Source organism: Pollachius pollachius (assembly GCF_949987615.1).
Source record: "Pollachius pollachius genome assembly, chromosome: 16".
Taxonomy (NCBI): Eukaryota; Metazoa; Chordata; class Actinopteri; order Gadiformes; family Gadidae; genus Pollachius; species Pollachius pollachius.
The window spans coordinates 15401240-15415918 of record NC_136949.1 but is presented as its reverse complement, the minus strand read 5'-3'; the positions used below and the strand labels follow the sequence as shown (position 1 = coordinate 15415918).

General features: G+C 43.5%; 1 protein-coding gene across 1 annotated transcript; it reads left to right on the top strand.

The window, feature by feature from the left end:
• Positions 1–13324: 13324 nt before the first annotated feature.
• Positions 13325–14527, top strand: htr1e (5-hydroxytryptamine receptor 1E; the record flags this gene model as incomplete). The annotated part of the gene is made up of 1 exon (XM_079753816.1): positions 13325–14527. One exon carries the CDS (start codon positions 13325–13327, stop codon positions 14525–14527), a length of 1203 nt encoding a protein of 400 aa, XP_079609942.1.
• Between the last annotated feature and the right edge of the window lie 152 nt (positions 14528–14679).

Genomic DNA, 14679 nt, shown 5'->3' with positions numbered 1-14679 from the left:
GTTTGATTGAACTGGATCGTGCACCTGAAACCCCCCTCGAATGGGCTCACGCAGCATCTTGAAAAACTGGAGGACCAGCTTTTGAAACAGCGTCTCTGCATCTGCTGTGGATAACATTGGTCTGATTTTAGCAATGTTTCTCAGATGAAAGAATGTCGTTCTTCTTTTTACATGTTCAAAAGACGAAGGACACCAACGTTCCTCACATAAGGTTACACAAGATACCTCGATATTTCACATGGGAACTTTGCGGGAAAGCAAAACAGTGCACATTTTCGAATTGTGTTCTGTGTTGCTTTGGGCCAATGACTATCAGCTCCCTGTGTTAACCTGCTATCCAAGTACTTATTGGATATCCATCTTGCAGTCAGGTAAGATTCAACCTTCTTGATCTGGGTGGAGTTCTTTGATTTACTAGGGATGTAGATTTGAGTGTCTGATAGTTACTTCCTACTTCAGGTTCCAGGCCAGGCTTCTTGAGTAGCAATTTTATCACAGCATTCTTAAAACTAGAGGGATCTGTTCTAGTAGACAAGAGAAGCTTCATGACGATGAGCATAGCAGGTCCCACAGTTTGAAAGAGTTATTTGAGAACCTTTGCAGGGAGCAGATCCAGCATAATGTTGTGGGTTTAGATGCCTGTGTTCGTTTTGCAATTCATCCACAGAGATTGTGCTGAGCTGCAGGAAGGTTGCTTCAAGGTGGAAACGTGGTGACGCTTTTGTAGGACGTTCAAAAGAGAGAGTGTATGTAAAGCAACAATTTATTTTCTAATGGTTTTTAACATTGATGACACTGGAGAAGAAAGTGCGTCTGGAAGTAGCAAATGCAGTTTTGTAGAGGAGGAGGCTGTTATGCCATGCAAGATGCAAGACTTCAGGTTAAGTTGGGTGCTGGTCTTTTTGTCATTCACATTTCAATGACCAGCAGAGCAGCAGAGCTGCTGGATGTAGATAAGGCAGTGTTGAAGTCATCAGAGAGACTAGCAACAGAGCCCCTTACAGAGGGGAGCAATTTGATTGGGTAACTCTGTTTATCTTTCAATTTTATCAATTGAATGGGGTATCTGCCAAGGCTGTGGATGCAGAGGTGTTATGACGACAGCTGTAGCCTGGCGGTCGTCGCAGGGGTGGGATACCACCACCTTGAAAGTGAGCAGAACGTGTTCTGATAAAGCTGAGGTGTACGGTGAGACAACGAGGTCTGAGACGTCAACACCACGGGTAAAGACGAGGTCTAGCGTGTGACCATCATTTTAGGTAGGGTGCTGGACGAGACCTCTGTGAAATCACAGCGGGAACCACTCATCACAGAGCTGCATAGCCTTGTCCTTCTCAACCAACGCAGAGTCAGCTGCATTCTGATGGCTGACAAAGGGGCTTCTTTCACTTAACCCTTCACGATCCAACACAAATGTATAGGCCCTTTTGAAGGCTTTATTTCCTCAGAAAATGTTTTGTTTAGATGTCGATATTGAATATTAAAATATTGAATTAATAAAATACAATTTGAATTTCTAGAATATCTTGTCCTTGAGAGACTTTCCAGACAGTATGAACGGAGGAGGTGGGCTTGGTGTAGAGGTTGAGGAGGCTGCAGGTTAATCACCAGAGGAAACCTTTAGCAAGGACGTGGCACAGCGACACTTGAATCTAATTAACTAAATCGTACTGGAATGGGAGAGAGAAAACAGAGGATTAATACATCTTAAAAGGCCAATTACTCAAAGGAATAAGATAGATAGCACTTTATTAATCCCCCGCAGAGGAAATTCTTTAATGAGTGAGGGGTTCATATAAAGAGGACAAACGTTCTGGTCCTCATCGTTACAGCCGAGGCAGAACTTCAAACTTGCTGGTGGTTCAGAGACAAATATTATGTGACATAATGTTTCATTCATCCAAAAGACTATCTTTTTTCATGTACCCAAAATATCTGGCAACATTCTACATCCACATTTCTTTAATTTTTAATTAGCCAGCTAGCTAACCATTGTTTGTTGGTTGAACATCATTTAACAAACTCTTTACAATTATATTTCTTATTACTCTTTATAATTATGCTTCTTATGTGTAGATATATTTAATGCTGCGAAAGACTATGAATTATACTATGTAACTCTAAAATAATTATATGATACTGACTGTCATCGTATTGAGCCAGAGCTGCTGTAATTGATCACATGCCACACGTCAATATGTACCATATGATAAATAATTGATTTGCCATGTTAAATTAGCCCTTTGGTGGCCATTTACTATGGACCCATTCTTAAAGTTATTCAAATTGGTGGTCCAGGACAGTGCTGGTTGAGGGTGTTGGACTCCCAGCTGAAGGTCATGGGGCCATGTCACTCAATATCAGCGGACGTTATTAACCGCTATTGAACTTTATGGCCGTGCTCTTCGTTTAGGCATCTCTGAGCAAGATGTTCTAACCCTACCGGCTCCTTAGTGGTAGTAGTTCAGTGGCTGATGATGCATTTATGACACCAGATGATTCATTGATTGTTAAAATGTTGTTCTCCAAGGGTAAATGATTTATCGTTCTGCTCTATGTAAATGAGTTGAGTTGATTCTGTTTATCATTTCCAGAACATCTCATATTCTCATAGTATCTGCTCCTTGTATTTTTCGTGAAAATTTGAGAAGTTACATGCATGCTTACTTGGATGGGTACTTTTGTTCAGAAGCACACAATGGTTAAACACAAAGTTAAATAATATCTACAAAGTTTACCAGGGTACTGGTGTGTATGCAATCTGTTGGATGCTTCTAGTTTCAAAGCATCTTAATATACAGAGAGTGTACATTCTTAGCCTGGTACACTCATGGTATAGCATCAACTATACAGTATAATATGCACTACAGTACTGCCATGATATTCTGGTATAGTAGTGTAATCGTTATTTCTTGGTCTGGTAGCGTCCATTGTGAACTTGTTGACTCCCCTCTGGTGTTCGTTCCTCTCCTTTCTTCTGAATGAGAACAGAAGAGGAGGAGAGGAAAGACCTCTGGGACATTTGCAGGAGACATTAAGGAGGTTACATTCGGTTCTACCATACATCCTTGGTGTATGGTATGGAGCCATGCAGTAAAGCTAATGTTTTTAGAAGTCTGAGTTGGCCTTTTTACAGGGGTTACTAATGGCAATTTCTCCTTGACCCTTATCTCTCTCGTACGGCGACCATCTGCCTGAGCTTACCGGCGGTTGTTTACGCACTTGGATAAAGCAAGGAGACAACGTTGACGACAACACAGAAATGTGTCCACACTAATTGTTTTCGCCCTCGTGCGTGTACTATGGAGACTAAAGGCTGGTTTATACTCCTCCGTAAAGTCTGTAGACACGGAGAGCCCTCTCCGTCGTCAGAGACCCTCTCCGTAGTTCTACGATGCGCATCCAATAATTTTGAACTCTCCGTCGACGCAACGAAGACGGACGAAGACGGCAAGGGCTGTGATTGGTCCTCTAACAAAATCATTTCCGGAATCACTTTTTTCCGGTTTGACTTTGCACCTTATTTACTTTGTACAATGTTAACTTTGCATTACATTAGGAACCAATAATAAAAAAAAAGATTTGAAAAGCTATGGAAGTTTATTAAACAATATTTACATGGTTAGTGGTCAACATATAATACCGATCAGGCGGCGAATTGCATTTCGTATCCGACATCCCGACGGAGAACTGCGAATGCTCGAGAGGTCTCCGTGATTACGGAGTCGGAGAAGTATACTTTGGCCTTAAAATGAATGACATACCTCGGGATTCTAGAAGAGACTTACTGAGTGCTGTCAACAAAGCACCTAGTCATTAACAAATGGCTCATTGGAAAAATATATATCTACTTCAGCTGAAGAATCTGATCACTGTAGGCCTACTTAACATTTACCTGCATTGTTTAGGTGATACATGTTAGCAATCAGAAGATAAAGTTGAACTATACCCCTGCTCCCCTCCCTATCGGGAAGAGCTCCAGATGGCGACATTTACTCTAGGCATGCTCCTTCTGTCCGCCAGACTCTCCAGAAGCCTGCGTAGCCGAGAGACCAAAAACCTTGAGATGGAGACGGACAGAATATTTCAGAAATTTCAAGCAAATTTATGTTTTTGTAGTTAGTAGGCCTACATGTATAGTGTGTCAAGCAGTACATCCTTAAAGGGCTCCTATTTTTTGCTATTTTGCCTATTTTAACAGGTTTGATGTTGATTATCCATTACAAAATCGACCCTCTAGATACATCACAAGGGAAAGTGTTGACCCAGATCGGTGATGGATGGAGCTAGACTGGTAGGTGGATGCTGAAGGAAGAGGATGACCTCATAAACAGCTAGGGAACTTTGTGGACATCTGAAAAACTAAATCACCCTAGGTTTTGCTGATTCTTACCATTCCAAACAGATGGACGATAAGGGAAATAAACTGTGTTGTTAAACACCTGCATATGAGCTTATGGGTTTATAAGGCTTATGAGGCAATAAAAGGGGCGAACTGTGCAACTGAACAAATGTTTAAAATAGCTTCTGACCACTGTTTGGGTAGTCTTCTATACCTATATATCTTAAACGGAAACCAGAGCCAGTTTGTATGGAAACAGCTGAACAATTCTGTCAACACCGCGTTATTACGAGCGCATGTTCTTTCACGGGTGCGTGCACAGATACATGCGCTTCCGCGTGAGTGCACGGAGGCGCGGAGAGCGTTTCCGACACGACAAGAGACGCAGCGGTGGGCTCCCAAAGTGTGGCGCAAAAAGTTGTTCTCTTCCAATCACAGAAGTATGAAGCAGCGTAAACAAGTGGTCCAGGCGCCATGAGGGTTCATTTGTAATATAATGATGATAAAATAGTGTGAAGAAGACACCTGAGGATGGACCGTCAAAGCGGAAGGATTTGCAGAAACCCCGTCAAAGTATTCGCCTGCACCTCTCTATGTCTCTGATAGCGCTAAAGGCTTTGCACCGAGGGACGAACAGCGTGGACACCAGGGAGGATTAACACATGGTAAGACCCGTCGAGTAGGCTGCAGGGAACTCAGAGGGGTAAAAACCCAGAGACATGACTAGAAGAGCACGGCTTAGTTTACGAGCATCACACTTTTTCATTGTTGATTGAATACCTATTGTTGAGTCAATTCAACACTTTACAACGTCATTATTTTTTATTTATTTTCGTTTAACTTTATCAAACGCTAATGAATAAATCAATATTTTGAATCTGCTAAATGTTTACCATTGACTCGGCCGGTATCAATGTAAAACCACACATAGGCGAAAGTAATCCTTAGACAGATTGGTACAATTAACTATTGATTTTGTGGGAGTGTGTGTGTGCATACACCTCTCTGCGGATCTCATGATAAAAGCCTTTCTTTCTGCTTTTAGTAACACCACCTGCTGATGTCTTCACTGTATTTATTTTCTGAATGGATGAATCTTGTTGAATGCATCAGGCATATGTAAATGATGGCATGCATGCATACATACGTATACATAGATACATTTGTATACATGTATGTAAATATATATATATATATATATATATATATATATATATATATATATATATATATACATCTTTTATAATAGATGCATGTGTTTCTATAACGAGACATCTCCTGTAATTGTCTGCTTCTTGCAGCCAAAGTTGATTTGATTCATATGTTTTATTGTTTCAAAATCCTCCAACCACCCCAGTGCAATTTGAGCATTTTATATGTTTTTATTGCACGCCACGATGCTAAGTGTGAGTGTGTGAGATGCCTTGCATAAATGTTCCATAAATGTTGAAAACAATGGTATAACACGCTTAACTAATGGGTGTGAGACAGGTTTAAACATTGAAATGGTATAAACAGTGAGACAGGTATACTGTGAGACAGATGTGGGAGAGCTATATACAGTGAGACAGCTATAGACAGTGAGACATGTATATAATGTGAGAGAGTTATAAACAGTGAGACAGGTATAAAACGTGACACAGGTCAAGACAGTGAGACAAGTATCGACATTTAGAATCGTTTGACAATGGCTTAAAAAAACATTGTTTCTTCTGTTTTGTGCTTCCATTGTATGTCTTCCCGTTCAGCACCTATCATCCTCCTTACCATCTCTCGAAGGAAGGAGCCCTCTGCTGTGTTCCTTCTCAAGGTTCCTTCCCTCTGGCTCTGGAGAGTGAGACTTTCATTTTCCTTAAGAGGGCTAAGGGTTAGATGGTGTCTAATTGTAGCCCTGTGAAGGACTAATAAAGTTGATTTGACTTGAATAACTGACTCGTCAATACAACAACAAGGCTGAGCTGAAGTGATGAGCTGTGATGAGGAGCCAGGAGGTAAATGCTGCTCCAGGACAACAGGGACATCTGGTTACTGCATTGACCAGCCACCCTCGGGCCACTAGTTCCTCTTTCTAGATGTGGACGGAGTCCAGAGTGTATTTGATCAAACTTACACTCTTGTCCTTGAAGTTGTTGTTGGGGAACAGATTCTCTGGGCTATATTTCAGTTTCAGGCAATTAGCAGAAGGGGATTTGGATTACGGTAATCAATATAGTTGATCAGAATAGGATAAAGTTATACAGCTGATTAGAATAAGATATGGATACAGTTAGTAATAACCTTGATCAGAAGGATACAGTCATCAACTGTATTGATCCGAGGGGGATAAGGCTATCAATATAGTTGACCAGTAGAGGATAAGGTTATAGATATAGTCTACCAGAAGGTGATATTAATAACGTTATCAATATAGTTGATCAGAGGGGCATATGGATAAGGTTATCCATATAGTATATCAGAAGGGTATATTGATAAGTTTATCAATACAGGTGTTCAGAAACGGATATGATATGTTTGCAACAAAGAAACCTTAAAGAAAAAGCGTGTTGTGTTTTTAGAAGAGCCATGTCTGCCCTAAACACACATGGACTCACACTGGGGAGCCGTGGAAGTGAGACAAGCAGAGGCTGAGGCTTTACTGGTGTCATTAAAACCCGGTGTAATCCAACATGAGAAATGGTAGGAAGGAAGTCCGTTCAGGTGGTCTATTGATTTTTGTCGTTGCTGTTGTTTTCCAGCAGCAGATAATGCTGTGTTTAATGTTGTGGTATAGTGAACATTTATTCACTACAGCTGTGAACATTTAACAGGAGGTAAGATACATTTGCTTTATGCCTCTTTGTCTTTGTGTGTCTCTTTATGATTTGCTGTTTTATTCCTCTCTCTCTCTCTCTCTCTCTCTCGCTCCTTCCATTTCTCTCCTGTCTTCATCTCAGCCTCTCTGTTATCAATTAACAAACTGATATTTTCATGTCGATTACTAGTAAGCTAATTAGCAGGTTTAACACCATTAAGTTGCCCGTTAGCGATAGATCAGTTAATTATTCAATACATTAATAATAATTCAATTAAACTATCGTCAGTCAAATCCACAACAGTGTGTATCAGGTGGTGGGGTTGACTGCTGCCCCTTTTTCAACAAGCCTAACAATCTTCTCTTCCTCCTAGTCGACTTAACAACATGACGGACTGGGCCAGCGGATGACATCATATACATCACTGTCCACCCTGGCAGACAATGAGGCGACTAGGTCTGGAAGATCCCAAGTTATAGACTGGGGGATGTCGATTCATGTTAGTATCATCCTTCTTGGCTTCTGACGTGATACATCTATTGTGTTCGTCAATTTGAATCAAGTATGTCTTCAAAGGACCTTTGAACACAGAACAAAATGTTAAAAGGCACAAAAGATCACTCAAAATAATCGTCATATCGCATTTCATTGTTTTACAGAATTGCACTATTTACTGACACATAACGTATTGGTACTCAAAACATCTCTTTTTATATCATATTATGAGGACCCTGCCATTTCTGATCCCTAATAAAGACTTAAAAGAGCAGCCTTGGCCTGCTCTTTTATATATATTTATATATATATATATATATATATATATTGAGTGGACTAAATGCCTAAGCCGCTGGCGTAAATGTTGGTGGAAGGATAGAGGAACTGTGTTCGAGTCCTTTGGATGTGAACTCGGGAGTGGTCAAATTATTTTGCCAGCATCAATGGAAGCCTACCACTGTCAGTTACACTGTTGGACAGGACGTGATCAAATAACCTTCAAGTTCAACTCAATTTAGAGGCCGTGGTTCAAGACCCTGGGGGGCCATCCATTCAGGCCATGGTCATGCAAGTTGTTTTGCTGTCAAGATGTTTTACACTAGCAAATATGTCAACACAGGGGCTAGGTTTGTGAGTAGATGGACTGCTGAACATAAGAACATCAGTGACCTTTCAGTCACTGATGCCTCTACCGAAAGGTAGAGGCTTTGAACTGTTGTTAATGTCATTGTAACAACGTCCACGCTACACGGCACCTTGTTGGTTGCCCCACCCTTTACTGGGCTCCTCCAAATTGAGGCGTTATCCCCAGCCTGCACTATGGAGAGCTCCGCAATGAATAGTGTATCATATTGAAATGAGTAGATTATATATGTATTCTTCTATCTCTTGTGACAGTATTATGTAAATGTATTGTTAAATGGCATCCATTTAAAAGGAAAAATAACCTCAAAAATGATCTTAATGTATCTTTTGAAAAATATGACAGGTTGTTCACATTTCTACCTTTAGCCTTCAGACAAAGCATGAGAACATTGTCTCCATGTGTCAGACAACTTAAGGTATGAGTGGCTTAGAAGGCGTTGAAAGGGCATTTACACCAGACGTAGAGGAGAAAGGCTGATAAGATCAGAGACACCGGTTAGGTCTGCCTTGCCTTTCATCCGCCCCCTCTCTTTACTCACCTCTTCTCTGCTCCAATTCCTCTCCACCTCTTTCCTTTCCTCTCTCCTCTGTTACTCCATCTTTCTACCTCATATTAATGTGGGGATGGGCTGGGGATGTGGGGGGGGGGGCCTACCACACCAGGTCAACACTAATGCCTGGCTCCTTAGAAGTGACAGCTCCTCCTTGCTTAAGAGACCAAAAGTGGCGATAACATAGGACATAATTGGCAATGAGAGGGAGGTGGAAGGGCACCAGGCGAGTGCTTTCCTCCGCTGAAGGGAGGGCATTTGGCTTTGTTTCGTTGGGCTCTGCGGCCTGCGTTTAGTGGCGTCAGCGGACGGCTGTCAGGGCTAACTGCCCGACGTTTGTCTTCATCTCCTCTTCCTTAACTCCTCATCATCCCATTCCCCGGTTCCATTATTATTCTATGTATTATTCAAAAATCCCTTTTTTACTGTTTATTAATTTATCAAACACTCCCATGCATAGTGACCATAGTGAGTTCAGATCCAGCTCATTGAGCAGCGGGTAGGGGTTAGGGGGCATCTTGCTCAAGGATGCTCACAGGACATTGGGGTTTCAACCCAAAACCTTTTGGCTAGGATTTGAACAAGCCAAACTAGAATTTCAAGCTGAACATGTTTGATCGTCCTGTGACAATTTCCACATCCTGTTTGAATCCTGGAGTCTCTCTCTCTGTATCTGTCTCTCTCCCTGCCTCTTTTGGTTTAACTATCTCTTTCTTTCTCTACTTGTCTCCGTCTGTAGTTCTCTCTCTCTCTCTCTCTCTCTCTCTCTCTCTCTCTCTCTCTCTCTCTCTCATTCTCCCTTTCCATCTCTCTCTAATTCTCTCTGTCTCTCTCTCTTTATATTTATTTCTGTCTCTCTGTTTCCGTCCGATATATTTGTTCTCCACGTCGGGGTGGTGGGTTGGGGCCGTGTCCTGAAAGTGAAAGCTTGTCCCTGCCCCCCCCCCCCGGGACTGACAGCTCAGCAAAACCAAGGCCGCACCTTCTCTCTCGCTATCTCTCTCTCTCTCTGTATTTTAATTCAATTATTTAGACTTTTATTATAACCTTCAGTCCTCTATTGGGAATTACCCCCAATAAATAAAGCGGCATATGGTTGTCACAGCTGACAGCTTTTATTGCATCTCTACCTCTTAAAGTCTTCGGGAAAACCATTTTGAAGACATATTAAGAGTTTACCGGCTCACCCCTTAAACGCACATTATTGTGCATGGTCAAGGGCGGTACCATGTTGGGTAAGCTACCTTGTGTATGCTGTTGTTGTGATACCGTTTCAAAAGCAGTCCATTAGTAATAAATCTGAATCATTGAATCATGTTGGGTTGCCGTCCCAATGTCTAATTTCCTCGTCATTGTGATGGTGTCAGCTGGAGGAGTGAAAATGAAGGGGTGAATAGTTCCCATCCGGTCTCCTGCCCTCTGGTAAAGTCATACAGTAGGCCGTGATCCCGTCACACCAGATTTTATGTTTTTATTCAGCCTGTTACGACAGAGGGAAACAGCACCCACCCATGTTAAGTCCTTTTCAACAGGGGCTGCTTATAAAGAGTGCCGGTGGGTGGGGGGAGGGGTAATTATTAAGTTATTTCTCTATTTAATTAAAAGCGTATTGCTGCGGAATGGGCAAGGTCGTTGGCCATTACTGTAATTAACCAGAAATCTAGTCAGTCCACCCCAATTAAACCCAACAATGCCTACATGCATTGAAAAAACTGGAAAAATAAGAAAAATGGGTTTAAACGCCTAGAGACTTGTGCTCAAATAACTTTACCCCTGTTCTTCTTGTGTCACTCCAACCTATTGTTTGATTAATCTGAGCCCTTGAAAATATCTAAAATTGCACTTTCTGGATATGACCTTATGACGATCTGGTCACCTTGACTACGTAAAGTTAAATTTGCATCACCTGAATATTCTTGTCCTATTTAAGATCGGCATATAAGTGATAGATTATTAAAAAATGATCATTAAAATAGATTTATACAATATAAATAAGTTATCAAATGTTAATATTTGATAACATAAAAAAGAAGATCCTGAAGCACCCATTCTTCCCACGCTACTGCACCCCGGGGCTCTAATATTCCGATCAGGGATGTACCACGCGGTAAATATTCATAAACTAATATTAATAAACCAAAGGAGTGGAGGCGGTGTGAAATGCTTCCGGCTTCAGATGTGTGACACTGCGTGGGGAGAACTTTTATGTTTAACCTCTGGTTTGTAACAAAGCTATAGGTTCAGAGACACCTAGAGCAAACAGAGTCAATGTGCATTAGAGAGCAAAATGTTAGGATTCCAGGCATCCTCGATGGTGCTAATAAAATATAGGCTACATATTTAGTATCTTTATACATAACAGATCAAAGTTAGCAATAAAGATGAGTTATAGGGCCCTGTTCCAGTCATGATAATTGTCGACAACTGTCTACCATCTGCATCCTATTCGATCTGCTAGTTACATACACATACGCGAGCATGCACACACACACACGCACGCACGCGCGCGCACACACACACACACACACACACACACACACACACACACACACACACACACACACACAGTGTCATAAAGCATAAGGTATCTGCTTGATTTTGTAGATTTTCTTTTCACATTCATCGTAAATAAATAAGTCACAGAGAAGTAAAAAAACTAAATATACTAAATTCTAAACAGAATATCGTCCACATAAGAAACCCTCTTGAAGACAGGAAGCTCTGAGGCTGAGAGCACTGAAGTACTGATGCTCACTGATGACTTATCTGGGACTTAACAAAGTTTCTTATTTCCTGTCTTTACAAACCTGTGAAAAGCAAGGACCGAGTCCCAATAGCAGAACAGAAGCCTCGTCATGCAACGACTTAGATAGAATTAATAGTGGCTAATAGATTCCCACTTGAAAGATTCTGGGTTGGCTCCCCCATGTCCCCAGTGTGCCTGTGGGCATCTAGACGATCTGCTCATTAATGACGTCTTAAAAAATATGTTCAGTGCGAGTAGCAGAGAAGCATGATGTAAACGACAGTAAGACATTTATTATTCGTTTTTTAATTTATGAATAATTACAACGATATAGTATTCACTAAAGATGATTATGACGAAATATATAGAAAAATTATGTATATATTGCAGAGATGATTAGCCTACTTTTTCCTTCTCCTGATTTTGTTAACTCTACCGCCTCCAAGTGACTGACTGATATAATTTTATCGTCACTGTTGAACATTCCAGTCATAATATAATGCGTTGCAGGGGAACAAAAGCAACGTCATTTTGTATTTGAATTAACCATCTCAAGGCACTTCTAGAAGCAGTTAGGAAGGTTGTAGAGTCTGAATGTCTTCTAATCAGTCACTTTGACTGTCTGTCCCTTGACTGAAAGTCCTGGCAAATTGAAGCTATTGACAGGCATGTTTGCTCTGGCCAGAACGGTTCTGCATGATGGAGCTTGTTTTCTTCCTTTTTCTCCATGTAAGTAATGTGTAATGGATCAAAGCTAACCAAAACCACAACATGACCCCAGCATAATGTTTGTAGCCTACAAATAATACCTCAGGGGTGCCTTCAAGAAAAACATAACTAATTGGAAGTTGATAAGGGAGCACACACAAAAAAACTGCAGAGATTACTAAGTTATTTCCCCTAGGCTTTAATTGATCTGTAAGACTATTACTGAATGATTGTAATATTTAATTATAGGCTTTATCTGCAACAGTAGAGCCTGTGCATATTACCATTTTGAAAAATATGGTATGGAGGGGTTCGAAACTTTTTCATCACTTTAGGAGGTACCTTTTGCCTGGGACGCATCCAAACACCGATCCATCTAAAAGTCCTAACCCCATCCCTTCAGGCCTCCCTCCAAAGCCTCTCCCCCAGAACACCTGCCTCTCTTTATCAGTAGGTCTGCTGTGGAAGAGTCAGTTTAGCACAATGAGTGAACAGGCACAGCGTGAGCAGGCAGATGGGCGGGCAGGTAGACAGACAGGTAAGCCATCCAATCATTTCCTTTCGGGCCGAAGGAAATGATTAAACAGGCTTATTACAGGCCTGTCTGAACAACACACCGGGGGCGGAGTGGGGGTCTACAACGTTTTTTGGGGATCAACGATGTACCTTTTTCCCCCGTTCTATCCGTTTTCTATACCTTTTTTGGTCATATTATCGATTCATTGATTGCTGTTGGGATGTAAAGAGAATTTCCAGAAATATGACAAAATATTCTTCTAAACTAAATTGCCTAACCCTAACTTTAATTTAGAGTTACATTAATGACATAATGAACATTGTATCCATGTAATGCTCATCAATGACGTTACCACTTTTCAGTCTTCAAATGTGCTCAGGATCAATTCAAACTGATGAGGCGTGTTTCTTAACTGGGGTCAGACCCAGCGAGCTGTTGATGGGCGGCGGCCCACAGGTTGAACCCCACGGCTCACGCGTCTGACCCTCTTCCTGACAGACTGAGCACTGAGCCTCCCGAGCCATGGAGATGGCGATGGTGGAGTACCTGGCGGACCCCACAGGCACCGCCATGTTTATCCTCCTCCAGAACACCTCCTCCAACACCACGGCCCCGCCCACCTCCACCCAACACCAGCTGCTCCAGCTCAGCGACACCACGGGCCCGGCGGCGTTCGCCTTGGCCTTCCTGTCCCCGCTCGCCCTCGCCACGGCCGTCCTCAACGGCGGCGTCATGGCCGCCATCTGCAGCACCAAGAAGCTGCACCTGCCCGCCAACTACCTCATCTGCTCGCTGGCCTTCACCGACTTCCTGGTGGCGGTGCTGGTGATGCCGCCGGCGGCGCTGTATGTGGCGTCGGGCGCCTGGCGGCTGGGCGGCGCGGCGTGCGAGGCCTGGCTCAGCGTGGACATGACCTGCTGCACCTGCTCCATCCTGCACCTCTGCGCCATCGCCCTGGACCGCTACTGGGCCGTCACCAAGGCGACCGCCGAGTACGCCCGCAGGAAGTCGGCCCGCCGCGTGGCCCTCATGATCGCGGCTGCGTGGCTCATCTCCGTCTTCATCTCCCTGCCGCCGCTGTTCTGGAGACGCGGGAGCGGGCGTGCCGCGGTCGCCGTGGACGACGGCGGAGACGAGGGGCAGTGTGTGATCAGGCACGACCACGTGGGCTACACGGTGTACTCCACGCTGGGGGCGTTCTATGTGCCCATGGCGGTCATCCTGATCCTGTACCGGAGCATCTACCGCGCGGCAAGGACGCTGTACCAGAAGAGGGGCTCCTCCTCCCGGAATCTCCGGAACCTGGGGAGCCAGAGCTCCATGGACCGCTGCCGGGGGCAACAACCGCCACAGCCACAGCCGCTGCGGGCATTCTGCGTGTCGGACGCTGGGCTGACGACCGTTGACACCCTGAGGGCCGGGGTGCGCTCCGTCTCGGACGGGGCGCTTACGGAGGGGCGGAGCCAACAGGGTGGCGTTTCGCGGCGGGAGAGGAAGGCGGCAGGGATCCTGGGTCTGATCCTGGGGGCCTTCGTCCTCTGCTGGCTGCCGTTCTTCCTGAAGGAGCTGCTGGTGGGGCTGAGGCTTGCACAGCCCTCCCCGCGAGTTTCTGACGTCCTGGCCTGGCTTGGCTACGCCAACTCCCTGGTCAACCCCCTGCTCTACACCAGCTTCAACGACGACTACAAGCGGGCCTTCAGAAAACTGCTCAGGAGGAAGGCCCACGCCTAAACTAAACTAAACTAAACTAAACTGAATACACTGGGGATTCTGTGTTATAACATAACTATAAAGACAAATCAAGTCAGTTGTGTTAACCTTTTATAGCCCTTAATAACAGTGACAGTGACTGCTTCAAAATCCCAATACACGACAACCCCTTA